This window comes from Ceratotherium simum, chromosome 18, assembly GCF_057802395.1.
Source record: "Ceratotherium simum simum isolate JZ-2026a chromosome 18, ASM5780239v1, whole genome shotgun sequence".
Taxonomy (NCBI): Eukaryota; Metazoa; Chordata; class Mammalia; order Perissodactyla; family Rhinocerotidae; genus Ceratotherium; species Ceratotherium simum.
Genome location: NC_141917.1, coordinates 57,469,395 through 57,496,959, shown reverse-complemented (window position 1 = coordinate 57,496,959; position 27,565 = coordinate 57,469,395). Strand labels below are relative to the sequence as shown.

The 27,565-nt window shown below is 61.3% G+C and overlaps 4 protein-coding genes across 14 annotated transcripts in view; 3 read left to right on the top strand and 1 right to left on the bottom strand.

The window, feature by feature from the left end:
- MYO9B (myosin IXB) overlaps window positions 1-4,721 on the top strand; it is an 87,774-nt gene extending 83,053 nt beyond the window's left edge. For 6 of the 9 annotated variants that reach the window (XM_014781757.2, XM_087443623.1, XM_087443624.1 and 3 more), the window contains 5 exons: window positions 1,346-1,469; window positions 1,900-1,947; window positions 2,268-2,410; window positions 3,068-3,195; window positions 3,315-4,721. In XM_014781757.2, the coding sequence (XP_014637243.1) occupies window positions 1,346-1,469; window positions 1,900-1,947; window positions 2,268-2,410; window positions 3,068-3,195; window positions 3,315-3,730 (859 nt within the window). In that variant the 3' untranslated portion in view covers window positions 3,731-4,721. Of the gene's footprint in view, window positions 1-1,345; window positions 1,470-1,899; window positions 1,948-2,267; window positions 2,411-3,067; window positions 3,208-3,314 lie in introns of all 9 variants that reach the window. The other 3 variants (XM_087443625.1, XM_087443626.1, XM_087443622.1) reach the window with 2 other exon arrangements.
- A 1,400-nt stretch (window positions 4,722-6,121) lies between these two features.
- USE1 (unconventional SNARE in the ER 1) lies at window positions 6,122-9,034 on the top strand. Its single transcript, XM_004422988.3, has 8 exons — window positions 6,122-6,251; window positions 6,547-6,596; window positions 6,726-6,804; window positions 6,886-7,038; window positions 7,684-7,696; window positions 8,127-8,154; window positions 8,424-8,598; window positions 8,837-9,034. The coding sequence occupies exons 1-8, from the start codon at window positions 6,150-6,152 to the stop codon at window positions 9,017-9,019; spliced, it is 783 nt and encodes a 260-aa protein (XP_004423045.1). The 5' UTR covers window positions 6,122-6,149; the 3' UTR covers window positions 9,020-9,034.
- Window positions 9,035-11,459: 2,425 nt separating this feature from the next.
- On the top strand, window positions 11,460-16,374 carry OCEL1 (occludin/ELL domain containing 1). 2 transcript variants are annotated; one of them, XM_087443617.1, is made up of 6 exons: window positions 11,460-11,555; window positions 11,879-12,055; window positions 12,185-12,369; window positions 12,587-12,752; window positions 13,005-13,058; window positions 14,618-16,374. In XM_087443617.1, exons 1-6 carry the CDS (start codon window positions 11,487-11,489, stop codon window positions 14,840-14,842), a joined length of 876 nt encoding a protein of 291 aa, XP_087299743.1. In that variant the 5' UTR covers window positions 11,460-11,486; the 3' UTR covers window positions 14,843-16,374. The 2 variants fall into 2 exon arrangements, with proteins under 2 accessions (XP_087299743.1, XP_014637247.1); XM_014781761.2 differs by lacking the exon at window positions 14,618-16,374 and adding an exon at window positions 13,245-13,659.
- On the bottom strand, window positions 16,359-25,913 carry NR2F6 (nuclear receptor subfamily 2 group F member 6). Of its 2 annotated transcripts, XM_004422985.3 has the most exons (4): window positions 25,126-25,913; window positions 21,438-21,532; window positions 17,983-18,546; window positions 16,359-16,772 (listed from the first exon to the last, which is right to left on the bottom strand). In XM_004422985.3, the coding sequence occupies exons 1-4, from the start codon at window positions 25,407-25,409 to the stop codon at window positions 16,498-16,500; spliced, it is 1,218 nt and encodes a 405-aa protein (XP_004423042.1). In that variant the 5' UTR covers window positions 25,410-25,913; the 3' UTR covers window positions 16,359-16,497. The 2 variants fall into 2 exon arrangements, with proteins under 2 accessions (XP_004423042.1, XP_014637245.1); XM_014781759.2 differs by lacking the exon at window positions 21,438-21,532.
- Between the last annotated feature and the right edge of the window lie 1,652 nt (window positions 25,914-27,565).

Sequence of the window (27,565 nt, the reverse complement as noted above, 5' to 3'; positions counted from 1 at the left end):
ACAACGCCTGGATCGAGATGGCCAGGCAGTGTCCCTGAGCCCTGGGATGGTGGTGGACTTCTTTTGGCCTTTTTATCCATCTTTTTTTCCAGTGTGCTCTGATGAGCACACGTGACGTCTGTACTAAAACCAACTTCTAACAAAGTCTGGAGGTGGGGCGCTGGCTGCTGTGAGTGGGGAGCGGGGCTCCCCTCTCACGTAAGGGACGAGAAGCAGCCCCCACATCACGGGGCTCACGCACACCCAGACCTGGGCGGAGACGTGGCAGCGTCTCTCCTCAGGCAGCAAGGGCATCACTTCCAAGTTCTTTTGAGGCTGCAGAACCAAAAAAGAGGAGAAATCCCTTACCCCTCATCTCAAGGCAAGGAGCAGACGGTGACCACCAACATCCCGGCCTCCGGTAGCTGTGAGCGGCGGCAGCAAATGGAAGTCATGGTGTTTCTTCTTTCCCCAGAGCCATCTGTAAAAGTTCACAGAAAGTTCCTCAAAAGAACTCAGGAGGTCGTCAGATCTCAGTCACTAAGAGGACGTTGTTTAGGCTGCGAGTTGTAAAAACAAGAACCTGTCACCCTAGGAAGTTTTCTGAGGCAAACACACAGAGAAGGCCTGAGGATATGTCCCCCAGCAGTTAAGGAACAGGAACAGGCAGTGAGGAAAGGAGCCCTGTGTGGCCCTGACACCCCCAGGCGGTGGGATGGTGTCCTGCACAGATTTACTTCCGGCCTCTTCAGCTCATTCTTTGGTCTTTTCTTATGTGGTTGTGATGGTGGGAAATTGAGTCATGACTGCCTCTCCATCCAGGCTGAGTCCCCCCGGTACTGACCACTCTGGGCTGAGTCCCCCTGGTACTGACCACTCTGGGCTGAGTCCCCCCCAGTACTGACCACTCTGGGCTGAGTCTCCCCTGGTACTGCCCACCAAGCAGATGTGCGGTGGGCAGAGCGCATGTTTGGGAGCCCTTGGGGCTGGCTGCCTGCAGCCCCTGGGACTAGGTACCCCACCTCCCTGCACCTCATACTTCTGTGTGAGGCAGGATCATCCCACCCTGCAGGGGGACTAGGAGGGGTCTGTTCACTCTGACCTGTTGTACTGAACCTCCTCTTTCAAACAAGAGGCTTGTTGAGGTAGGGACTCAAGCTCAGAGAGGTGGAGTGAGCTGCCTGAGGTCACACAATGAGTGAGAGGGGCCGAGACGGGAGCCACAGCCGTGTCCTTGGCCCTGCCTGGTCTGTGGATGGGTCTCTGCTCAGCCACTGCTCCCCAGTCTCCAGCTAGCGCCTCCCTGGATGCAGGGGCCCCTACACCCACTATCCCTGGGAGGGTAACTGAGTTGCCTTCTCCACAGGTGTGTGGAGATGCTGATCAAGGAGCAGATGAGGAAGTACAAGGTGAAGATGGAGGAGATCAACCAGCTGGAGGCAGCAGAGAGCATGGCCATCCGGAGACTCTCACTCCTGCGACAGAACACTGTGAGCATGTGGGCGGGGCTCAGGGGTTGGGCGCGGTCTCCACCCCTCAGACTCCCCACACCCTTGGCCACAGGCAGCCTGGCCAGGGGCCTCAAGGCAGCAGGGTTAGAGGCCCATTCCCAGCCTCAGGCAAACGCCCCTCTCAGAGGGCAGCGGGCGACCTGTCACTCTCTTGGCAGTGGTTCGGGTCATTCTCCAGCTCCATCCCTTGCTGACCTGGGCCCCCGCCCACAAGGAAACGTTCCCACAGCAGAAGTGGCTCCACACTAGGGGGTGGGGGGTGGGGGAGCGGGTGGGGGCGGGTCCTGGGCTACTGTGGGAGGACCCTTGTCTTTGTCCCTGCGGTCAGATGTGGCCCGGTGTCCTTGACGCACACCTTTGTCAGGGTCAGTGGCCCCCAGTGGTCACCCTCTGTTCATCTCTCCCCCAGCCATGGCCTCTCAAACTGGGGTTTTCGTCTCCCTATGAGGCGATGCTGGTATGTACACGCTTAGCAGCCGCCCTGCATGTCTCCCCCAGCGGTGCATGCTGGAGTTCCCCTTGGCCCAGGGCCCTTGTAGGATAGACCTAATGTGTCCTGACCTTTCCGAAGTGCATGCTGGGGGAGGCCCGTGCCTGCTGACCACCTGTGTGAGAAGGACGACTAACCAGCTGAGCGCCGGCCACCCCCTCCCCGCGTGACCCTGGAGAAGCCTCACTAAGCCCACCGTCCACGTCAGAACTAATCTCCCAGGCCGCTCACACCGCACTCTCTGCCAGCCCAGGGGGCTGGCCAGACCTGCTGCTTCTCTGTTGCAGAACAAGAGCCCCAAGGCCCGGGTGAGTAGCAGCGGCGGCCTGGAGGAGCTGGACGTGCTGCCAGAGGAGGAGGTGGCCGGAGGCGACGAGGATCGCGAGAAGGAGATGCTCATGGAGCGGATCCAGTCCATCAAGGAAGAGAAGCAAGTGTTCCTCCATCCCCTTCCGGCGCCCCCCACCCTGCCACTCACAGGCCCTCCACCACAGGGAGCCTGGCCCTTAGAGGCTGCCAGGCTAGGCTCCTCGCATCGTCCAGGACCCACTTCAACGGGTGCCGCTGTCCTGAAACCCCATGCTTGACCACAGGGAACCACGGTGACCCACACCGTGGGAGAGATGAGGCAACAGAGGGGTGATGCCCAGACTTTGTCCAGAAGTTGGCCTTAGTTAGGGTGACTAATTTGTTGTCCAGTCAAGATGTGAAGGGGGTGTTATTAAAAATGCTGCCAAGAGAATAGGAGTGACCCAGGCCGCCCCGTCACCCTAGTCTTAGGAACAGGGTAGGGCAATGCAGGTGGAGGGAAACACGTGCAAAGGTCCTGAGGCAGAAGCTCCTCACCAGCTCAGTCCTGGCCCAGGTGCCTGGCTTCCCTCAGCAGCCAGACACCTTCTTCCCGTCAGCTTCACAGGGCCGGGGTGATTTGGGCCAGGTGTGCTTTGGGGGTGGGAGTGGGGTGCTGGGGGCAGGGAGTACCATCCAGGACCAGGACGGCCTGCTCTGTACCCTACCAGCCTGGCACTTTCCGTGGGGTGGTCTTTCACCATGGGAACAGCCTTGGACACTGTGACCTCCTCCACAGGGAGGACATCACCTACCGGCTGCCGGAGCTGGACCCGCGGGGCTCCGATGAGGAGAACCTGGACTCGGAGACGTCGGCCAGCACCGAGAGCCTGTTGGAGGAGCGGGCTGGGCGGGGGGCCTCGGAAGGTCAGTATTAAGGTAGCGTCTGCTTTTTTCCTTCCCATGTCCACCACCGCCGGCCCCGGGGCGAGGGACCATGTGCCGGCCCTGAAGCTGCAGTAACCCTGCCATCTGTCTCTCAAAAGGGCCCCCTGCGCCTGCTCTCCCCTGCCCCGGTGTACCCACCCCGAGCCCCCTCCCCGCGGCAGCCGCCCCTCCGCGACGAAGGCCGTCGTCCTTCATGACGGTCAGAGTGAAGACGCCCCGGCGGACCCCCATCATGCCCACGGCGAACATCAAGCTCCCACCTGGCCTGCCCTCCCACCTTCCCGGCCGGGCGCCGGGGCCCCAGGAGGCTGCTGCCCCGGTGAGACGCCGAGAGCCACCCGCCCGCCGCCCGGACCAGGTACACTCTGTGTATATCACACCCTGTGCTCACCTGCCCGCGAGGGGCGCTCAGGAGCCCCTGGACAAGGACGACCGGCCACCTGGGGCCAAGCGAAGGTACTCGGACCCTCCCACCTACTGCCTGCCCCCCACCTCGGGCCAGGCCAACGGCTGAGGGCCCACAGCCGCCTGTCCACATGTCCGAGGACAGCCCAGAGCCAGCATTCAGCTCGCCGAGAAGGATCCGGAATGAAAAGCTGCAAGAGCGATGTGGGAGGGAGCAACGGCTCCCAGTGCAGGGTCGAGGCCGGGAGAGGCCAGCTGAGGCTGGGCCGCCCTAGCTGAGCCTCCACGCTGCGCAATCGCGCCCACCCAGAGCATGGAATCACGGCGGGCCACCTAGCATCTCCCACCTCCCATTTTGTAATTTTTTACAGTAACTGTTTTTTTGTGCGTGGTTTACATAACTTTAAACTGTAACAGCCTTAACGGAAGACCAAATTGTTTTTTATATGTGTCTGTACGACCTTTTATATTAACGCGCTGCATCTCCTTTATAACCTGGACATGAGTCTTCAAAGCTAAGCCCACGCAGCCGCCACGCTTCAGAGGCTCAGCCCTGCGCTGGGAGCGCTCTGGGCGGTCCAGGGCCAGGACCCTGCACGAGGGGTTTAGACACTCGGGCCGCATGACCGCCTTTCTCTCTCTTGGACTCGTCCTCTGGCCGGGGTGCATTTGAGGGAGCGCCAGAGCCCTCCGTGGGGATCAAGGCTGTTGGCTGAGCCAGGACACAAAGGGGGGGGGGAGCAGCCTCCACCCGGGGTACCACAGACCTCACGTCCCAGGGAGGCTCCAATGTGGCCGTCATCCTCTGCCCATCCTGGACTCCAGAGGCTGGAGGAGGGCACCCTTGGCACTGCCCCCACCCCCCCCTACCCCCCACCGTGTGGCAGAACAGGAGCCAGCGACTCAGGACCGCTCACCGGCGGGGAGGGCAAGGCCTGTGTTGTCCCCCTCAGGTCAACAGTGGCAGCCTGGGGATCTCCAGAGGGATGCCCTCAGGTTTGGCCCACTCCCCAGGACACATGTATCCCCTGGACACATGACCACAGGTCTGGGACAAGAGGCACCCACAGCCGTGTGAAATAAAGACAAAGCGCCTGAGAGATTTGTGTGTGGCTCCTGCTCAAAACACTCCTGGTTGGAGGAGTGGGGCTTCGGTGGGGGTCCACTCTGCAGCCTCTGCCAAGAGGGGTGCAGGGCAGGGGGTTGTGCCCCTTGTCTGGAAGAACCTGCCTTGATCCTCAGCAAATGCTGCTGTTGGGATCTCCCACGTGCTCCTCACCTGGGCAGGTGGGCTTGTGGAGGTGCTTGCACGTTGACCTGGACACCTGGGGAGAGGGCAGCTCCTGCAGAGTGGCATTCAGTGACGGGAGCCTGCTGTCCTGGGGGCTGCCTCCTGTCGCCCTGTTTCAGCACCAGCCTCTCCTCAGCTGGGGCGTAAGCATCAGGTGCAGGGCCATGGGCCAGTGGGGGAGTCTGTTCCTGGTGGGCCGGCAGAGCCAGAGGCCCCCACACATCAGCCGCAGATGAGCTCCCAGACTGCGATCAGATGGGCAGGTGGGGGACGTGGCTCGCAGGTGGGGCCTGTGAGGGTGGGGTCAGGGGACCGTGAAGAACTTGAGTCCAGACGGCACATGCCAGAGGGTTGGGGGCTTGTCCAAGACCACACAGGTGCGGTGGGGTGGGGCTGGGGTTCAGACCCTGCCCATCTGCCTCTGGAGCCCCCTTTATCCATCCTGGGTTTGGCCTCCTCCGTGGTACTTTGCGAGGACATTAGGCACACCAGTGTGACCGGGACACCGGTGTCCTGAGGGCTGCATGCCAGGCTCCGATCCCGTGAAGCCTCCATCCTCACCGCGTCCACTCCAGGAGCGGGGCTCGTGGGACTGGCCTCGGCTTCCTGGGGACCTGGGTGGGCTGGAACTGGCTTCTCTTCACGGGGGTCTGAACGTTAGGGGTGACCCGGCCCCGCCTCCTGCTCGCAGGGCTAGTTCGTGTGCCCCTTGAGACAGGCACTGTCCCACTCCCCATTCCCCAAGGGAGGAAACAGGCCCAGAAACAGCGGGGGACGGAGTCTGGCGCCCGGAAGCTCACAACCGCAGAAGATTGGATGGGCCCCTAAGCCAGGCCAGGGCCTCTCCCCCGGAAGAAGTCGGGGAAGGCTGGCCGGATGCGCGAAACCTCAGTGTGGGAAGAATCCAGGCAGCAGTGGGTGTGGGGGAGGCACTTTGAGCAGGGGGAAAGGAATGAGCAAAGGACACGTTGTACGTGAGCCTGAAACCGCAGGACCTGGTCCTTTCAACCATTCCTGAGGGATAAGATGCTCTGGAGGAAAAGCAGGCGATTCAGCCCTGAGTAACTATGGACGAGGATGGCGCCTCTCCTTGAAATAAAACATTACTGCCACCCCAAAGAAAGATGGAACGGCGAGCGAGCTGAGCTCATCCAACCGGAAGGAAGCCAAATGAAGGCACTTCCGCCATCTCTTAAGATGGCGCCGGCGGAAGGGGCGAGGTAGCACCGTGGGGGTGATGGCAGCGTCGAGGCTGGAGCTCAACTTGGTGCGGCTGCTGTGCCGCTGCGAGGCGATGGCAGCGGAGAAGAGGGACCTGGACGAGTGGCGTCTGGAGAAGGTGGGAGAAGCCCGCGGGGCAGCGTAGAGCCTGACTCCGGGACAGTGGGCCCGGAGCTGGCGGCCACCGGTTCCGACTCCCCTGCCCCAACAGCCACCCTGGCCACGCCCCTTCCGGTCGGCTCCGCTACGACCACCTGCAGCTCCCGTCTCTGGGGTTCCGCTGGCCACGCCTCCTTAACGCTTGGCCCCTCCCACTTCCGAGCCCCGCCCCTTGCTGGCTCTGGCCCCTTTGAGCAGGATGGGAAGAAGTGGGGGGTGGGGGACCGGGCTGACACTCCGCTGTCTCTCCCCAGTACGTGGGAGCCCTCGAGGACATGCTGCAGGCCTTGAAAGCCCAGGCGAGGTGAGTGCCGGCAGCCACTGGGGTTTCAAATCCGGGGTGGGGGTAGAGCCTTGGGCTCCGGTCCCTGCTGGACCCTTCCCTGAACTGGGACTGTGGGCAGGTTTTCTTTGTCCTCTTCTCGCCTTCCAGCAAACCGGCCTCCGAGGTGATCAATGAGTATGCCCGCAAGGTGGATTTTCTGAAGGGGATGCTGCAGGCAGAGAAGCTGGTGAGCGGGGCCGGCCGCCTCCTCAGCCCTCCTCACCCCCAGGACCTGCCCCTCTGGTGACCCCTCATCCCTCTTCTTCAGACCTCCTCCTCCGACAAGGCACTAGCCAACCAGTTCCTGGCCCCTGGCCGCGTGCCCACCACAGCCCGGGAGCGGATACCTGCCACGAAGACAGTGCATCTGCAGTCACGGGCCCGGTACACCAGCGAGATGCGGGATGAGCTGCTGGGTGCGGTAGGACGCTCTCCTGGTCCCTGAGGGCCCTTTGGTCAGCGACAGGAGTTCAGGGCCTGGGGCTGGCCAGAACAACAAATACTGTCAGGTGCAGGGACCCTAAGGAGCCCAATAGCCTCTGCCCTGGGCCATCAGGGCTTGATAGATGAACAGGAGTCGGGTACAAGGCAAAAATGACGTGTCCGGTTAAGACAAATGTTTTCATCTGTAAAACAGGATAAGTGTATTTCTGAGCACTTTACGTGGATCAGGTAAACCCTTCACAACAGGAGCTGTTGGGCCAGCCCGGTGGCTTAGCGGTTAAGTGCTTGCGCTCTGCTGCTGGCGGCCCGGGTTCGGATCCCGGGCGCACACCAACGTACCGCTTCTCCTGCCATGCTGAGGCCAAGTCCCACATACAGCAACTAGAAGGATGTGCACTATGACATACAACTATCTACTGGGGCTTTGGGGGAAAAAATAAATAAATAAATAAAATTATACAACAGGAGCTGTTGTTACTGATTTATAGACTAAAAAACAGGCTCAGAGGTCATGAGACTTCCCCAGGGCTCTGACTGTGGGTGGGGAGTGTCTGCGAGCAGAAAGGACAGGTTTAGGGGCATGACAAAGTGGGTGACTTCATGCTCTCCCTTTTTGCCACAGGACTTTTCTGGAGGTGAGTCGGCCTGAGCAGAACAGGACTTGAGGCCCAGCTGCCTGGGACCAGACATGTGTCCTTGCTGCCCCCATCCCTGGTGCCTGGCCTCACTCCCACAGCCCAGGCAGAGTGTCCCTGGGGGTGTTACTGAGTTATGCCTGGAGTGGGGGCTAGGACAGAGGAGGTGGCCCCCAGAGGAAGCAAAGCTGGAAACTCCCAGCCCACGGGCCAAAGTTAGGCTGCAGGGAGGGACCTGGGGCCGGGGGAGAACCCCCTAGAAGAGAGCGCGTTTGAGCTCGAGCTTTGAGGCATGGTCAGGAGCCCAGCAGGCAGCAGACAGGACTGGAAAGGGCATTGTGAGTGGCAGGCCTGTGACGGGCAGTGGCCAGGAGGCTGGTCAACAGGAAAGCAACCCGCTCTCGTTTCTGCCGGGCCTGTTTCCCTGCAGAGCCCGAGCTGGACGTGCGGAAGAGAAGGTGAGTGTCCTCTGCCCTTGGGCAGCACTGGGGGGCGGGGGGCTGGACGAGCCTTGGGCCCCTGAGGCGCCACCATGAGCATCTAAACCGCCCATCAGAAGCCACTTCTGGGGGTGCTGTTCCCAGAAGCCAGAGCAAAGAAGGGGTAACTGAGCCCCAAGCAGGGCAGTGGCCGGAGCTATAACCTCTGGGCTCCTTGGGAACGTGTTGGTCTCTTCCCCTCCCCCACCCCACCTCGTGCCCACCTGCCCACCCATGTGTGGGGTCAGTGGGGTGGCAGGGCCCAGGCCAGGAAATGAAAAGCAGTCGGCAGCCGAGTTAGACCTCATCCTGCAGCGACACCAGGACCTCCAGGAGAAGCTGGCAGAGGAGATGCTAGGCCTGGCCCGGAGCCTCAAGACCAACACACTGGCCGCCCAGAGTGTCATCAAGAAGGACAACCAGGTGTGAGGAGTGTGGGAGCTTTGCAGCCTCTGTCCTGGGGCATCAGAGAAGGTTTCCCAGCAGAGGGGCATTGTGGCTGGGGCTTGGCTGGCTGGAGTTTGGTAGAAAGCAAGAATGGCATTCTCAGCAGAGGAAACAGCACCAACAAGGGCCGAGAGGTGCAGACTTGCTGCAGGGTGGTAGGGAGAGGCCACACTTGGCCCCAGTCCTGTTGATGCTCTCCCCACCTCACCTGCAGACCCTGTCACACTCACTCAAGATGGCTGACCAGAACCTGGAGAAGCTGAAGACAGAATCAGAGCGGCTGGAGCAGCACACACAGAAGTCGGTCAACTGGCTGCTCTGGGCCATGCTTATTATAGTCTGCTTCATCTTCATCAGCATGATCCTCTTCATCCGGATCATGCCCAAACTCAAATAAAGACCTGGCCCAGCCCCCCTTGTCCATCTGTCCTCTGTCTGCCCTCCACCCTGTCCAGGGTTGCCCTTTGGGGTGGGCAACAAGATGGGAGGGTCTTTGGAGGTTCTCAAGAGGCACAGAGACTGCATGAGCCGGGGAGGAAGAAGGTCAGGCTGGGAGGAGGGTAGTGACTCAGCATCCCCCTCCCCTATTTCCCCCTGTTACCACCCCACAATGGACAAGGCCGGGCCCCAAGAAGCCCCAGGAGCCCCCAGTCTGGTATAGTGGAAGCCAAACTCAATGCCTTCAGCCCTGTAGGGTCAGAGTGGGGCCATGCCTGGAGGTCAGCCTGGAGGAGGAGGTATCGGTGCTGGGCCTTCCTTGGGATTAAAGGTGATAATTCAGAGACAGGTCTTAGCCCCGCCACAGCTCTCAGGAAACCACAGAGCCTTCACCCAGTCATTCGCCAAACACCTGAGGGTCTGTGGAGGCCCTACCCTGCCCAGGTCATAGTCTGATCATTTCAGATGAGAACTGGCTGGGCACTGGAGTTGGGACCCTGGAAGTGGAGTGGGAGTCCCAGGAGAGCCACTGGTCCTGGGCTTACCCCACTCCAGACAGTGTGGCAAAGCCCATGATGGGTGACTGAGGGAGCGCAGTGAGGGAGGGTGGGCAGGGGACAGGTGCATGGGGGTGTCTGTCACAGGCTCGGAGGGTGAGCGGGCACTGTGGGACCCCATCAGCTCAGGTGCAAAACCACCAGATAGAGCTTTCTGTAAGCTCTAGTGGCAACTTTTAAAAAACAGATCAGAAGAAGGCTGACATCTGAGATGCCAAGATGGTGCAGTTTTAGGAAGCCTGTCAATAGCTACATTAAGGCATCAGAAAACAAAATCGTAGGCAGGGTCTAGAGGGTGAAATGGGACTTTGTACCGTTCAGCATCTGTTACTCAACATCTCTTAATAAACAATAAGGAATAGATGGATATTTTCCTCATTTAACTGAAAAATCTCAAGCTAAAGACAGCCTTGAGTTTAATGGGCAAATACTGGAAGTTCTGCCATCAAAGTGAGGAAGGGGGAGGGATGCCCAAGGTCCACCCACCTTCCCAGTGATTCCACAGTCTAGAGGTGCTAGTCGATGCAACTGGACAAAAAGAAATGAGATTGGAAAGTAAGAAAAGAGGCAAAATTATTTGCAGATGATACAACTGTCTATATGAAAGACCCAAGTAAACCAACTGAAAAGCTATTCCAGTAGGAGAATCAGTAAACTGGCAAGGAACTTAATGAATATTTAAATTAGTTTCCTATAGGCAAAAAAAAAGCACTGCAAAATATATTGGAAGATCTAACTTATAATAGCAGCCAAAAAGACATACTACCTGAGTAAACTAACTTCCTCAATATATGAAGATCTCCTAAAAATCAACAAGAAAGAAAGAGTTGCAGGAAATAAGCAAGAAAAGAAATATAAATGGTTTCTAAACTTTTTCACTCACCAGATTAGGCAAGATGTAAAACTTCGAAAATACGCTTGTGGGGAACTGATAACATCGGGGTTGCAAAGGTTGTGGGAAAACCAGCATTTGTCTCTGCTGGTCAGAACATCAATGGCATGACCTCACTGAAGAACAACTCGACAGTACCTTTCCAAATTAAAATGCACAGTTTCCTTTGCCCAGGGAATTACACTTCTAGGGATTTATCCGACATAATTCTCCCACAAGTGGCCAAAGAAATTTGCATGTGAATACTTTTTGCAGAGTTGTCTGTAGTGAGGAAAATATTTATATTTGCTTGTCATTTAATTAAGATCTTTCCAGAAGGAGACACAATTAGCTGCTGCCTCTGGGGCCAGGAGTGGGTGAGAAATTCACTTTTGCCCTACGCGTCATTTCTAGTGTTTGAATTCTCTAAACAAGGCTCAGGTGATTAATCAAATATTTTAAAAATATAATTGCTGGGGCCCGCCCAGTGGCATAGTGGTTAAGTTCACACGCTCCACTTCCACGGCCTGGGGTTCGCCAGTTCAGATCCCAGACGCGGACCTACAGCACTCATGGAGCCAAGGTGAGGCAGCGGCCCCCACAGAAGAGCTATAATACTACAACTATGTACTGGGGCTTTGGGGAGAAAAAAGAAAACAAAAAAAAGGAAGATTGGCAACAGCGCAGGGCCAATCTTCCTCAAAATAAATTTTTTTTCAGGAAAAAACCATATATATAATTGCTGAGCAAATAGATAAGTGCAAGTTCGCCAAAACCAGCGGCTTTTCAGACAAATTTAGAGTCAGAGACGTTGAGTCGCCGGCCCCAAACACACAGCAGGTCTCAGTCTCCGCCCCACGCGAACCTGGCTTCAAGGGTGTGGGTCCGCTTTCGCTATGGCCAGGCCCCGCCCCCGCTCCGCCAACCACGCCCCATCCCTCCAGGCCCCGCCCCCGCCTTGCGCCCGACCCCGCCAGTTGGGTCCAATCTTGCAGTTAATGCACAGCCCGGACTCCGGCGCCTCTCCGGGAGCGGACCCAGGCTCGGAGCCTCGGACGCTGGGACAGGTGACCCCGGGCGGGAGCGGTCCGTGCGGCCCGCAGCCGGGACGGAGGTCCCGGGGGGTTTCTCGGGGCGGTGTCCGAGGGCTCCGCGCGCCCCAGCGGGCGAGGCTGCGGCAGCGCAGGGGTTAACGTGAGCCAGTCCGGCACGTCGCGGCTCATTTGCATAGCGCCCTTCCGGGTTACGCAGCCAGGGGCGGGGCGCCCTGAGGGCCAATCGCGTGCGTCTATGCAAATAGAGGTGGAGCTGGAGAAGGCGCGGGCGGCTTCTGGAGAAGGGTTGGCGGCTCCGGGCCCGCCTCCAGGCGCGTCGTCCTCCGTGTCCGCAGGCCGCCCGCCGACCACGCCCGCCACGCGCGGGCCACCACGCCCCGCGCAGCAGCCGCCCGCCGCCCCGGGGACGCCCGAGCGGCTGCCCCCCGAGACCGATGCCCGCCCGGAAGCCCCCGGAGACCCCCGGCTCCCCGAGGGCCCTGCAGACCCTCCCGCCCGGCCCTGGGCCCCCGGTGAGTCTGAACGAGAGGAAGGTCCCCAGGCCGAGCCTAGGCCGAGGCTTCATTTTCCCCCAGTTTGAGGGATCCCGGCTTCCCGATTCTCTCGTTAACTCCAAACCATGATTCCTACGGCGTCTGCAGCGACTCGAAACCAGCGCTCGCCGCCCTCTGTGCCAGCCCCAGCCAGGGGCCCACAGGGCAAGGCCCAGGAAGATTGTATTTGAGGATGAGCTGCCCTCCTGGGCCCTTCTGGGCCCCAAGAAGTCTACTGGAACCATCCCTGAGAGGCATATGCCCAGGCCCCACCCAGTGCCCGACTATGAGCTGTGAGTGTCCCCTATGTGGTTCCTGATGCTTGGGAACAGGGAAAGGGCACTGAGGCTGGGGTTTTAACAAGTGAATAAGAGTTTACCAACTAGTAAAAACAGAAAAAGGGCATTTTGGGCAGGGAGACCAGCATGGGCAAAGAAAAACAAATTACACTGATGGGGGACAGGCAGGGGCTCTTTATACTCACACTCTGACCCCATTTCAATCCCAAAGTAAGTATCCACCAGTGAGCAGTGAGAGGGAGCGGAGCCGCTATGCAGCAGTGTTCCAGGACCAGTACACAGAGTTCTTGGAGCTCCAGCAGGAGGTGGGCTCTGCACAGGCCAAGCTCCAGCAGCTGGAGGCCCTGCTGAACTCACTGCCCCCGCCCCGAAGCCAGGTCAGCAACCAGCTGGAAACACCTGCCCCACAGCCCTTCCGGGTGGCCGGACCCTGGCCTCTGGGACACCCCCTGGGTCCAGATCTCCAGGCCTCTTCCTCCTCCGGGCTGGGCGGGCACCGTGGCACATGGGCCAAGGTCAGTCCTTGAGGTCCTCCTATACGAGTCACTTTGTCTAGCTGAGCCTCAGTTTCCCCATCCCTTTTTGGGTATCATCCTTCCTGGACCCCCCTCTTCCTTCTCCGCTTGCAGAAGGAAGCCTGTGTCGCTGCCCGCGTCTGGAGGGAATTTGAGAAGAAAGAGACGGTGAGTCCCACGTCCTGAGTCCCACAGCCTGGCCTTTGCCCCCCTGAGCCTCCTGTGAGACGGGGACACTTGTGCCCAGTGTCAAGGAAAGAAAATAAGCTCAGAGAGGAAAAGGCAAAAGATCGAATAACTTGAGGGCTGTAGGCCAGACTGCCACAAGGACGTCCCTGGTCTCTCCCTGCCCAGGACCCCAGCTTCCTGGACAAGCAGGCTCGCTGCCGCTACCTGAAGGGCAAACTCAGGCACCTCAAGATGCAGATCCATAAATTCGATGACCAAGGAGACAGTAAGGGGTCTGTGTACTTCTGAGCGTCCTGCACGCAAGCAGAGGGGCACAGCAGGGTGGAGGTCCCACTCTGCCTGGCTTTTCCTCCCTGCTCCAGGCCTTAGCCTTGCTGTGCCCCCTGCCTGATTGCAAACGCCTCAGCCTTTGAGGTTCAGCTCTGATGGCCCCTCCTCCAGGAAGCCCTCCCAGGACCTTTTTCAGGAGCAACAGCCCTGACCCCATGGCGCCCCCAGGTCTCAGTCAGTCCTCTGGAAGCAGGGCCAACTTTCCATCCCAGTGGAGTAAACATTTATTAAATACCTACTCATGATTTCACTCCATTGTCACCAAAAATCTGTTCTTCCATTTTCTAGAGAGAAAAAATCAAGTTTCCGAGAAAGGGACTTGTCCAGGGTCTCTGGGCGGGGTGTGAACCCGTGTCTGTCCAGGGGGGCTCCCTCTCCCCCAAGAGCGTCAAGTGGCTTTCTGGTGGGAAGCTAAGGGGCCAACCTCCAGCATCCCGTCCTCGGCCGGGCGTCGGGTGGGGGAGCCCCGGGGCCAGGAGTTTCTGCAGGTCTAGTAATGGGGGCGAGACGGGCAGAGGGCCCTAGAGTCTTGTGGGGCCGCGTTGTGGAGAATTCATGTGGCACGACGCTGGGGACCGCCTGAGGTGGTGGGCTCAGCCCAGGAGCCTGCAGGAGGCCCTGCGCCAGCCCAGGTAGATGGGCCCCCACATCCTCCACTTCTCCCCCGCGCTGCAGGCTGACCCGTGATTGATGCCGGCGCTATGGGAGCACAGTTCACATGCCTGGGCCTGGGGGAGGGGCCTTTGGTGTCCACCCAGTGCCAGGCCCTGGGTGGGTGGGGCCACGTGATGGTGGACCAGCAGCTGCCCTCCTTGAGGCTTGGCCTCCCAGGGGAGCCACAGGGAGGCAGACTGCGGGCGGGGAAGGCAGTGCCAGCCACTGGGTCCCAGAGAGGCCTCGGTCCAGGATCCATCCTCGTGGAGTCCCTGTCCCCGGGAAAGACAGCCCTGGGCCAGGTGCGGCAGAGCAATAACAGAGGGCTGGACCGCAGGGTCTAACAACCAGGAGGCTCAAGAGGTCTCCTTGCAGGGGCAGTACAGGTAGAGTTTGTAGGAGAAGCAGGTCGGCAGTCAGGCCGGGACAGACATCCCAGACTCCGGCCTGGGGGCCGGAACGTTCTTGCTAGTCCTCAGATGTCCTGTGAATCTGAGAAAGGGAGCATTGGTGTCCAGCCCAACTGGAGTGGACATATATTCACTTACCCACAGGACATCTTGGAAGATGCTGACCCAGGGCAGAGGGCAGTCCAGCCTCCAATAGGAGCCCTGCGGCCTCTCCATCCCACTCGCACCCAGTCCCCTTCTGGGTGCAGGGCGCACCCACGAGACCCTCCTTCATTCCACGGGAAGCAGCCTCACCCCCCCAACCCTCCCCACCGCCCCCTCTTCCCAGGCCTCCTCCGAGATGGACATGTGGGAGGCTGGGAGTGCTAATGGGGAGAGCATTTTGAGGCCTGGGACTGCCTTCAGGGCTGAGTGCCAGCCCTGACTGCAGGGTGACACCCAAGTTCTTCTCTCTGCTTCAAAAGGGCATCTTTGATGGACAGCTTGTCTCTGCCTGGCAAGACCTCAGTCAGGACCAAGAGGTGCCACCCCACCACCACTATCCCAGCCTTTTTTTTTTTTTTTTTTGCTGAGGAAGACTGGCCCTGAACTAACATCTGTGCCCCTCTTCATTTTTTTTTTTTTTGTATGTGGGATGCCACCTCATGGTAGCTTGATTAGCGGTGCATAGGCTGGGATCAGAACCTGCAAACCCTTGGCTGCTGAAGCAAATTGTGTGAACTTAACCACTGCGCCACTGGGCCAGCCCCCATCCCAGCCTTTTTTACCCACCTCCAGGAGCCACAGTCCTGGCCATGACTCCCATAGGTGCCCTTCCCACTGCAGAGCTGGGGCACAAACTTCCGAGGCCAGGATGGCAGGGTTCTTGGTGACCTGCACCACCCCATATCAACTCCATTAAATCCATGTTTCAAAGTCTATCCTTAGAGGTCCTTGCCTTCCAAATGCCAATCTCAGAAACCGTCAGGAGTTTTTTAGTTACATGGGAGAAGAAATCAAACTGGCTCAAGCGCAAAAGGGGAAGTCTGGGCTCATGGAACTGAAACATCTGAGAGTTCCAGGTATGGCTTGATCCAGGGGCTCCAAAGGCATCTTTTGCCTCTGCTTTGCTTTGATTATATCCTCCTAGTTTCAAATCCTGCCACTGTCTGTCACTGGCCACCTCTGGGCCTCCAGGAACGAAGCACTGTGGCCAGAAGAATGGAGGGCTCTGTCTGGGCTGAGAGCATGCAACAGAACTAGCCCCAGATGTTTCTCCGAGGACACTGGAGCCCAGACACCATGATTAAGGGCTAACCAAAGAAAACAATAAGGTGTTTGGTCCAGGGCATATGTCAGTCTATGAGGCTGACTCTCCTAGGCCAGAGCCTGAATTTGAACCTTAGTCATCTGCTGGGCTGAACTCCTGTGGACTCACCCCCTGACCTCAAGCCCCACACCCTGCCCCCAGCCTCAGTTTCCCCACAAAAACTGCTTAACACAAACAACAAGGAGGGCTCTTGTCAGGCTGTGGGCGTTCTGGACGGCTGGGAGTGGGTACTCCCCGTGGGGCGCCCTCCACCCACCCTCCCCTCCCAAGGATGACGGGGCGTGCAGGTAGGAAATGTCTTTATTGTCGGCCTCCATTCATTCATCAGGCAGTGTCCGGGGATGACATGTCCAGAGGCTCTGCCTGTGCACCCCACGCTGGCCTGGCTACGGCCGCCCCTCCAGGCCAGATGCCAGGCTTCTGTCCACCACACCAGGGAGGCCGTCCCCACAAGTTCCCCAGGACTGGACCCTCAGTCCCACCCCGCATCTTGGCCAGGGGTTCCGGGGGGGACAAAGCTGGAGTCTAGACGATCAGTTTCTTTTTGGCTTTGTGATCGTTTGAAAAACAGAAAAAACAAACATTTCACAGTCTTTAAAAAACAAGAGTCTGAGAAGAAAAGCTGGGGTGCTCCGCCTGGGGGCCCCCTTGAGGCCCAGGCTTCCGTATCCCTTGAGGTCACCAGACCAGGCCGCGGCGCCCAGGCCCTGGCTGGTCACTGGCCTGAGCCGTAGGGCCAGCTGAAGGTACTTCCTGACAGCAGCATGTCTCGGATCAGTGTCTCGATGGGCGTCTTGCCCACCAGGCGCATGAAGAACAGCTGGGAGATGAGGGAGGCGGGCACGGCACGCAGGGCGGGCAGCCGCAGCAGCAGGCGCCCGAAGCGCTGGGGCTGGGACGGGTACTGGGCCCGCACGTACTCGGTGAGGGCCACCTGCGCCTTCTCCTGCAGGCTCTCCACGTGTGCTGGGTCCGAGAGGCCACAGGCATCTGGGGGGACAAGGGTAAAGTGAGACAAGGGTGGGAGGTGGTGGGAGGATGCAGGGCCCCAGGGGTGCCTGGGGGCACCACTCAGTGTAGGTACGGAAGGAGGGGGCACTCAGGAGGTGGGATATGGAGCTGGGGCACGAATGGGAAGATCTAAGGCAGTGTCGGTCCTACAGATACCGAGGGGGGGGCCTGATCTGAGGACAACGACACGGGTGCAGGCAGTGATGTCTCAAGGGTGGACAGGACCCCGACTGAGGCTGCGGCAGGAAGACAAGTTCTACCCAAGCTCAAGGGGAAGCGGGGGCTGGGGGAAGGCAAAGCCCAGAGTGGGTATTCAGACATCCCAGAGGGGCCTGGCTGTGAGTGAACGGCACAGCTCTGAATGGGGCCCAGTGAAGGTGGAAGGCAAAGAGAAGCTTCTGGGAAATGAGGAGGGGCAAAGACATATTCCTCAGATGGAAGCCACCTCCCAGAGGCCTGGGTCTGGTTCCTGCATCCCGGGCCCCAAGGAGACGCCTCGTGGGGTCTGGCGCCTTCCGGAGCGCAGAGCCAGCCGGCCACCAGTCCCTGGAACCAGGTAGGGCTTTGGCCGCCGGCCAGTCGCTACAGGCAAGGGAGGTATTAGGAGAGCCCCGCCCCTCGACGGGAGGGGCCGCCAGGCCACGCCCCCACCTAGCGCAGCCCTAGCTGCCAGGACGCCACCCTGGAGGCAGGTTGGGGGCCCTGGTCCGAGGTCTGGGGGCCCGGGAATCGGAGTGGGGCCGCCTCTGCCTGGCACCCCCCGTGAGAGCAGGAAGAGAACTCTAATTCGGCGCATGAGGGTCAGAGGATTTAGGAAGGGCAGAGATCAAGGAGTGGAGGCCAGAACCAAGTGTCAGGAACCCCCCTTCCCTCACTCCTCACTCTGCTGTCAGTGCTCACTGAGCAAGAACAGCACCTTGATGAGGGGCGGCGGCTGGGGGTCTCGGGGAGCCTGGGAATCAGGGGGAGAGGCTGTGGGGACCTGACTCACGGGTCCAGAGCCAGCCTTAGCTCTGGGGGGCCGGGCCCCGAGTTCTTAGGGACTCTGGGGTCCTGCATCACCGCCGTCACCTCCTCCCTCCACTGCCCCCCCTCAGCGTGCTCAGGGCGCAGGTGTGGCCGGCTGAGGGTGGGGCGTGGGGGCCGGGGCAGGGTCTAGGGCGCCCCCATTCGCGCGCCTGCCTCTCACCGGGCGTGAAGAGCGCGATGGCCTTGAGGCAGCCGTACTCGGCCGAGTCGACCTGCAGGCGGCCCAGCTTGTCCACCTGCTCCTGGAAGGCGCGCACCTGGTCCATGAAGGCCACGGCGCGCTCGGCGGCCATGGGCGCGGCGTGGAGGCCGGCGGCGGCCAGCAGCGGCGCCGTGTGCAGGGGCAGCGCCGCCTGCGCCGCGTTCAGCACGAAGAGCTCGCTCCAGCTGAGGCGCAGCAGCGCCACCTGGTCGGCCACCGGCAGCTCGGGGAAGAAGGGCGCGTGGCGCGCCCACTCCACCGTGCTGAAGAGCAGCCGCGCCGCCAGCTCGCACACGTTGTCGATGCCCAGCACCGCGCCCGCGGCGCCGGGCCCCGCGCCGAAGCGCCCGGCCGCCGCAGGGTAGGGCTCGGCGCGCAGCAGCTGCGCGATCAGCTCCGACACCGGCTGCCCCGGGAAGAGGTCTCCGCCCGCCGCCGCCGCCAGCGCCGAGCCCGGGGGGCTGCCGGAGGCGGCGGCCACGGCGCCCGGCAGCGAGTGCGGGATGCGGCCGCGCTGCACCGCTGCGAGGGGAGAGAGGGGCACGGGAAGGGAAGGGAAGGGAAGGGAAGGGAAGGGAGGGAAGGGAAGGGAAGGGAAGGGAGAGGAGAGCACGGAGGGGAGGGAAGAGCGCGCCCCCCCCCACGCAGGAAATGGGGAAAGGACAGGAGACGGGGGAGAGGAGAGGGGATGGGGGGGCAGGAGATGGGGGAGGGGAGCGGCGGAAATGGCCACAGGAGAGGGAATGACGGCCAGGGGAGGACCAGAGGAGAGGGCGGGGTGTCAGGAAGAGAGAGGGGCAGGGAAGGAATAAGGGGAAAGTGGGCACCCGGAATCGGGGGGGAGAGAGGAATAAAGGGGGGAGACAGTCATTAGAGGGCCACTCAGCCCCTCCCCTCCAAGGCCCCCAGGCCCAGCCTTTCCCTGGACCCGCCACCCCAGCCCATGGACGCAAGCTTGCTGGGAGACCAGGGCCTCCAGCCTGAGCCCGGGCCAGCCACAACCCCCACCCCCATCTGGGGGTAGAGAAGGAGCATGGCGGGTGGAACCTGGACCACTGGGGGAGGACTAATTTAATTCACATCTGGCCCCTCCCACTGGACTGTGTGAGTTCTGCTCAGCAGCCATGGAGGCTGACCTGTCAATCATGTCCCCATCTGTCAATCATGGGGGGGCCAGAAGTGAGACTGAGGCTGGGGAGAGGGCACCTTCCTAGGACGTGGGACCCCAGGCCAGCCTATCCCTAAAACAAGTGATCAATACCAGCGGGACACTGACCTCACCTGTGGAGGTGGGGTCATTTCTCTACCCCGCAGCCCCACCCCGCCGGCCCTCAGGAGCAGGTCTCACATCTGGGTCCCTCCCACTACCCCAGTGCTGGGTGCAGAGTCCTGGCCCACAGTAGGTGCTCAGTAAACATTAGCGGCCTCAAGCCTTGCTGTGAGGGGAGGAGGATCCACTGCTGGCCTTGGTCAGTGTCCCCGGTGACCCAGTGAATAGGCAGAGGGAAACTGAGGCACAGAGGAGGAGGAGTGGCTGCATGCCCATCCAGCCTGTGCCAGGGTGGGCCCAGTGCCAGGCAGACTAATGAATGAACTCGAATGAGCTGGCATGCCCTGTCTCATCAGCCCATGAACTTCTGGTCAACCCACCACAGAGTAGATGGGGAAAGGGATGTGGGTGGGAGCCATGGGCTGGCAGAGCTCAGAGGGGAAGCAAGGCCTTGGGCTGAGCCTGCTCTGTGTGACTTCTAAGTCTCAGGATCAGCTGTCAAAAGGGAATGGCTGGATGAGGCCAGAGTGAATCCCAGTTTGACCCCTGGCTCTCAGGGATGGGGGGAGCTTCTCCTTCCCCCTCTGCTCACTGGGTTCTAAACCCCACCTCACCATCCCTCCATCCCCCAGTCACGGTCCCACCTCAGGGCCTTTGCACCTGCTGTTCCCACTCTGAGCACCAGCGCTTCCTCCTCCTCCTAGTTCAGCCCAGACTGTGCACGTTCAAGTCCCAACCACAACTCTACTGCTCTCTGACCCTGCAAACGGCCTCCCCTCTCTGCGCAGTTCCCCATCAGTAAAATGCCAATGATGACAATGATAATAGCGATGCTGACACCAACCGCTGAATTAGGCGCGACTCTACTAACTTGCTTGGTACTTAGTAAGGCCTAAACAGATAGTCATTCAAGCCCACAGACATTTATCGAGCACGTGCTGTGTCCCAGGTCCTGGTATGGGCACCAGGGATATGTCAGAAAACAAGATAGACAGGAGCCCTTGGCCTCAGGGAGCGCACATTCTGGTGGGGGAGCAAGTAAGTCAGAGAGCAAGGCAGATGGTGTGAAATAAAGGGAAACAGTGAAGGGTAATCAGGAGGGCTTCTCTGAGGAGACGGTGTTTGAGCACACTGTAAAGGAGGTGAGGGAGGAAGACTTGAAGGTATCTGGGGGAAGAAGGCTCCAGGCAGAGGAATCAGCCCATGCAAAGGCCCTGAGATAGAACTGTGCTTTGGGGCATGAGCTGAGATTATGATCGTTTCCACCCCTGAGACTTTGGCGATCTGAAGCTCTGATTTAAGTACAGCAGGATTTTAGGTCAAATGGACAAATGGAAGCAAAATCCAGGTTGTAGGGGGTGGGGCGGGGGCAGGAGAGTTGCCCCAAACTTAAAAGGATCAAAGGCAGTGATCAGATGGTTTTAAGAGGAAGACGCTGAGCAGCCATTCCCAGCTTCTTCCCCAGAGACTCAGCAGAGAAGAAACCAACTTTAGAACAGGAGAGACTCAGGTTACACCTGGGGAAGAACTGCCAGCCTGGCAGTGAGAGTCCAGGCAGGGACATGAAGCCCAGCAGGGGGATGCTGCCCCGGAGCCCCCGGGGTTCCTTGTGGAAGTCTCTGGGCTCCACTTGAATTCTAAGGGTGTCTGGTTGAGTTCTAGGCCCAGCTGCCCAGTATGTGTCTGCCCACGTCCTGGGCAGGGACAGGGGGCTGGCCTCCCTCTGGCTCCCGTGGTGCCGGGTCAGGCAGAGGGAAGCTGCCCTTTGCCTTGCTCGGGTGAGCTCTTGCCCTGGGCAAACACGAAGCTGGGGGGGGCGGGGGTAGGGGACAAAAGCAAATCAAAAAAAAAATAGATCCTTGTTCAGAAAGCAGTAGCCAGGCACGGGGGTCACCAAGGTGTCAGGGCCAGGGAGCCTGCCTCTGGGGCCGGGGAGGAGGGGCCGGGGGCCAGAGAGCAGTCCCGACTTGGGTGGCTGGGTGCCCTCGTGTCCCCGCCCGCCCACCGCAGCCACCAGGCACCGGGGCTAATTGGATCCTGCAGCCCAGGCCACAGCAAGGCCGGACCTCAGACCGCGGGTAACGAGGTTGGCGGGCGCCAGAGCCCGCCCTCCCCAGCTCCCAGGCCCCCGGCGGGAACTCACCCTCCTTCCTCATGCCCACCCGGAAGCACTTCTTGAGGCGGCAGTACTGGCACTGGTTCCGGTGATGCTGGTCGATCTGGCAGTCACGGTTGGACCTGCGGGCACTCAGAGGTCACCGTGAGGGTCACCTTGACACCCACATCCTGCTCCCAGAGCCACTATGAAGGAGGCACCTGAGAAACACCACTGGGGGCACCCCTGGGCTGGGGAGGTGACCTCAAAGGGGCACAGGGGCTAAGTCTGCAGATTTGCAGAGAGGAAAGAACAATCAGGGTGGGTGGTGACGGATGCACAGGAGTGTGCGGCAAAGCAGATTAGCACACCAGGGAGGGCGTGTTGGAACTGGGTTTTGAAGGATGAACAGAAGTTCCCCAGATGATCGGAGAGAGCAAAAAGTTGGAAATTTGAAAACATGGAGACCTAAACAGTTTCATTTAACTTGGTCACTTTCAGGCTACGGGGCGGGGTCTCTGTCCCAAGAGCAATGTGAGAGCAGAGAAGGAGCACAGTCAGGAAGCAGGGCTCTGCGAGTTGACTGAGAGGCTAGGGGCCAGGCCAACGTCCTCTACAGGGTCACAGCACTGTGGGGCCCGGCATTACTGCCCAGCACAATGCCACCACCAACGAATGAATGAATGAACGAATGAATGAATGAATGCCCGTCACCCCCTTTAAGACCCCACACCCACATCCCCTCCTCTGGGAGGACCTTCCAACTCCTAACTAAGCCTGAGAAGCTTCCTCTGGGTGGCCCTTGGGGGATCATTATTGCCTCTCCCAGCTGGCCCCACCCTGCAAGGCAGTGAGCTCCCCGTCCAGGGTCAGCCCCAAGCAGGAAGGTTCAGGCCTGTGTTCTTCACATGTCCCCAGCACCTTTTCCCCTTGGCCCCTGGCCCTGTGCTCCCTCCGTCTCTCTCTCCACCCCCACCTCGGAGCTCTCCACACCCCAGCCTGGGGCAGACCCCCCTGGGATGCCAGGAGGGCACCAGAGGGTGCCAAAGACAGTCAGAGAGAAACCCCCAACCAAGTGAAAACCCAGACAGGGCTCAGCTGCAGACCCTGCCCCAACCCTCGCGTAGCCACTTCTCCCCAGGCGCCACCAGTTCCCCGTCTGGAAATGTGAGGCGAGATGCCAGCTCATATCTGGCATGCCCCGAGCCAGGGAATCCAGGGGGTGAGGTGGGGTGGGGTGGGGTGGTGGCAGCTGGGGGACCTCGTCAGGACCCAGACCCTAGCGGGGGGTCCCAATGGCAGGTTTAGGAGAGCCGAGGCTCCGGGGGGCCTCCAAGGGCCCGGGGCCGCAGCACCAGCCTCTGAGACCAAGCCTCTGCTCCCTGCCCGGCCCGAGTCCCCAAGAAGAGGCCCTGCTAGGGCAGAGAATGCTCAGGCAGAACCAGAACAAAGCCCAGCAAGCAGGCAGAGGGAGGGTCCTGGGCAGCCCGGTAGAAATGGCCAAGCCTGGGGTGGGTGGTCAGGTGGGCAGCCAGGGACCTGGCTCAAGGCCCTCTGACCTCACGGGAGGCCCTGAATCTTCTGCCTCTACTTCCCCAGCTGTGGAGTCAGGAGAGATCTCCTGTCCTTCCAGATGGGAAGTTCTGCCTGTGATCTCACCTAAAGAGCACATGCTTTGCCCAACTCTGTGGCTCAACTCAGCCTCCTCCCCGGACTCCTGGCCTCCAGTCCAATTTGATCACAACCCTCCGTTGCTCGCACACTCTCCATGGCTCCCCGTCATCCTCAGTCCAGCATTTCAGGCCCCCCGGGCTCTAACTTCTCCCACGCCCATATTCTACAACACCGCTCCCCGGACCTGCCACTAAGTGTGTGCTGGGCCACGCTCTCTGCAGGAGAACTCATCACCTCCCTCGACCTGCCAAACCCCTCAGGCTTCAAAGCCACCTCTGTGGCCCCCTCCAAGCAGCCTTCCCTGATCCTCAGGCAGAGCCCCTTGCTCCCTCTTGGAACCCCAGACTCCTCCCTTTCTCTGGCCGAGCCCAGACCACAGGCGGGGGGCCTCTGCGTGTCACTGTGTCTCCTCCAGACTAGAAGAGGGTGCACTTGGAGCTGGGATCTCTCTGGGGAACCACCCCAGGCTGAGCCCTGACCAGACTCTGCTGAATCAATCTGAGACTCAGAGAGAGACAGTGACTTCACCAGGTCACACAGTGCAGTGCTTCTGAAGAATCTGCCAGCCCCAAACAATGCCACCACCTTCCCCGCCCTGGTGCTCCCTGCCCCCGCCCTCAGGGAGCCCCTGGGACCCCGAAACCGCCTGAGTGCCCCCCTTGCCCTCCCTAAAGACCCAGCCAAAGAACAGGCAGCTATTCCAGCAGCAAGAATGAGGCCAAAGTTTGCTGGCCCAGTTAGCGCTGGAGGAGAGAGCTCGCCAGCCCCCCGCCCCCACATACACCACACATGGCCACCCCAGACAGGCCCTGACCCTGGACCTGTGGCCAAACTCCAGCCACAGCTGCCCCGCCTGGTGGCCTTGCCAACAAGCCCTCCATCAGCAGCTCTCCCTGGGGACGTTCCTCTTCCCAGCCCCACTGTTCCCCCTGCTAAGCCCCAGCTGGGGCACAGGCTCTCCTCCTCCTGCCCTAGGGCCGGTGCCAGGACCTCTCCAAGCCTCAGTTCTGCCCATCTGGAAAATGGAACTCCCCATATTGGCTCTGCAGAGCCATACATGTTCATGGGGAACAGAGCAGTGCCTTATCAATGCAGCAGACTGACGCTCACCAAAAAGGGGTGGGAGAGCGACGCCAGGGGTGGACACCCAACCCCAGCACCTTTTCCAGGGCATCTAACGCCCCAGAACCAACCAGAGAGGTTGGCAAGGCCACGCCCTGTCAGCGGGGACTGCAACCCAGGACAGCCCAGGGCTCCTTCTTGGGAGCACTCACGCCCACCCTGTCTTAAAGCTATCGAAGTTCCAGGGATTTCCAGGAGCCTCAGGTCTGCCTCCACTCTAGCCCGGGGTTGAGGAGCAGCCCAGATGCAGTCAGATCCAGCCGCCCTCCCAGTCCTCCCAGCGGCAGCTTCCGGTGACCCAAGGCCCAGGGTTAGCCCAGGGGGGTTCCCCCTCGATGGGCAGACCCAGCTCCACCCCACAGCAGGGACCCCCATGCGAAGGAGGCCGAGGGGAAGGAGGCCGCCCTGTGCCAGCCCAGCGTCGCTCCCGCCGCCGCCTCGGTGGCCAGGGCGACTTTGGAAGTGATATTTGACCCCAAGGGCGCGCCGTATCGATCCTCGCGGCCGCAGACAATGGCCCCTGGACGCTTCGAGCTCCACAGTCCAAGTTCCACGTTCGATCCCCGCGAGGGCCCCCGCGCGCTGCGATCCCCAAGAGAAACGATGCCCTGGGGTTAGGTTGCCACTCCTGACAGCACCCCCAACCCCTCCCCGCGCGGAGATGACCCCTCTCCCGAAAAAGAGAGAGGAAGGAGGAGCGTGTAACTGGGGCGGAAGCCGCAAGGGACCACCTGATGGGGGACCTGCATGGAAACAGCACCGACTGTATACACAATCCCAGGAATGGAATGCAGAAGGAAAGGGACCTCTGTGACCCTACCTCAGAGAGGGAGTGGAGGCCCAGGGAAGGTCAGCGCCAGGCCCAAGGTGACCGAGCAGGTCACAGGCCCGGTCCAGGCCAGGGCCGGGGCCCGGCGGCGGCGCACGGACAAGGGCTCACCGGCAGGTGTAGCTGAGGTTGCGCCGGATGCTCCGCTTGAAAAAGCTCTTGCAGCCCTCGCAGGTGAAGACGCCGTAGTGCTTGCCGCTCGACTTGTCCCCGCACACCACGCAGTCCACCTGCAGCCCCGGCCGTTCCTCATCGCCCGGCTCCGCGTCGCTGGCGGCGCCAGGGGGTGAGGCCGAGTCCTCCTCGGCCGCGCGCGGGTAGCCGCCCGCCTTGTCCACGCCGTTCGTGTCGCCGCCGCCGCCAGGGCCGCCCCAGCCACCGGTCACCATGGCCATAGCCCCAGAGCAGCGGGGCCGGGGCGCCCCCTCCGCGCACCCCTCTCGGCCCGAGGGACCCTATCCGGCGCGCATCCGGCCCAGGCGCGGGGGGGCACCGACTGCACCCCCCAAAAAAGTTTTGCAGCAACTTCCTGCGGCCGGTCCGCGCGCCCAGGCGGAACTGGTCGGGCCGGTTCCAGGCCAACTTTCCCACGCGTGCGCGGGGCAGGGCCCGGGGCCGGGGGGGGCACGCTAGAGGCGCGGGCCGGGGGCCCCGGGGACTCGCGCTCTGCCGCCCTGGGGCCCCGGCAGGGGCGCGCGGGCCATGGCCCGGCCCGGGCTGCGCAGGGGGCGCCCTCTGGCCTGGCCGCCGCTCGGCCGGGGGCTGCAGGCAACTTAGCGGGCCGCCATCCGCGCGCGGGAGGCCGGGGGGAAAGTTTGGCCGCAAGTTGCACGGCCGCCCGCGGCACGGGGGAGGGGCGGCGGGCGCGCGCCGGGGCCGGTCGCCGCGCCCCTGGGGCCCCCGCCCCGGGCGGCCGCGCGGGGCCTGCAGGGCCGCGGCTGGCGCTTCCCGAGCTGCCGCCCCCGCTGCGGCCGCGCCCGCCCGGCCTGGGCCTGCGCCTGAGCCCGAGCCTCGTTCTCGCCGCCGCCACCGACCCCTCGCGCCGGGCCTCGCGCTGCGGCCGGTTTGACACACAACGTTCCATCCGCCGGGCGGCCGGGGGGCGGGGGCAGGGGCGCGCGCCGCGGGCTGGGGGCGGGCGCTCGTTGCCCCGGCGACGGCCGCCCTTATAAGGGCATGGGTGGCCGTGCGCGGCGCCCGGCGCCCGGGCCGGCGGGAGGGGCGGAGGTGGAGCTCGGGGCCGCCCGGCCTGACCCTGCCTCCTCCCCCTGCCTCCCCCTGCCCGCCTCGTCCACCCCCGCCCTCGCCCTGCTCCAGCCTTAACCCCTGCCGGGCCGCGGCGGGAGACTGGGCCGCCGCTGCCCTCTGCCCTTCCGCAGCCTCTCCAAGATGTCTCTCTCCACGGCCCTCCCCTCCACCTCCGGCTTTGGACGTTGCGTCGCTCCACCGCCCTCGAGGCGCCCCTCGGAACCCCCACCCCCGCATTCCCGGCAGAAGCAATAATGGGGGCCACTTGCACCCTGGGGGCACGCCTCTGCGCAATACACACACGAGCGCGCACACACACACACACACAGAGCCTGGGGCATTTCTTTGCACAGTTGCATGATGGATTGTGTTTGCTTCCTCTTCCAGAAAGTCGCCGCGTCCGACCCCCACCCCACCCCTTCTCTGCTTGGCTAACACCTGGTGCTCGGAATCTCCAGGGGGAAGGGATGTTGCGGTCTGCGGCCGGCGGGGGCGCGAGGTCAGGGGGCCCCTCGGCAGAATCTCAGGCCTCTGGGGGCAGGGCGCCCACCCGCCCAGCCGGCCCGCCAGGATGGAGGCGGCAGGAATGCCCACGACCGCTGCCGGGGCCTGCCCCTTTTCCTCCTTAATTTCCTTTTCTTTCTGAGCTTTACAGAAAGGGTTTGTCCAGGCGGCCGGCTGGACTGCAGATGTCTCTTCCAGGCTCCCCGGAGCCTCCCAGCTGCCGCCCCGCCTCCAACCCCCACCCTCACCCAGACGCCGGCCTGGGGCCCACCAGCATTTATTAAGCACCCTTTGTATTCCCTCCGCAGCCCCAGGCTGGGGAAGCCTGAGCCTCTGGCTCTAGGCCTGTTAACGTTTAACCGGCTGGAAATGCCCTTGCTGCGATGACCTTTCACCTTGGTGTCCCGCAGGTCCTGTCGCCTCCGCTCTGCCCTGGGCCCAGAGCTAGACACCAGGGCCCATGGCTGGGCCTCGGAGGGCTGCGTGCAGGAGAGCAGTACCCTCTGCCCCCGCCGGCGATCTATGCCCTCCTCTCTCAGGAAGGGGCCTTGGGAAGAGGCATGTCTCTCTCAAGATGGCATCTGAGGGGGCACTCTCCATGGTGGTTGGGGGGGTGGCGGTGGAGATGCTCAGAGACATTACAACACTTAAAAGGACACCAAGGTTCTGGAAAAGCCAGGCACAGCACTGCCAGCCCTCGGTCTCTGGGCGCCCAGGGAGGGTCTAGCTGGACATGAAGTGGGAGGGTTTTAGCAAGTACAGAAAGCAAGAAGGAGTAGACTTAGCCATGAGCAAGGAC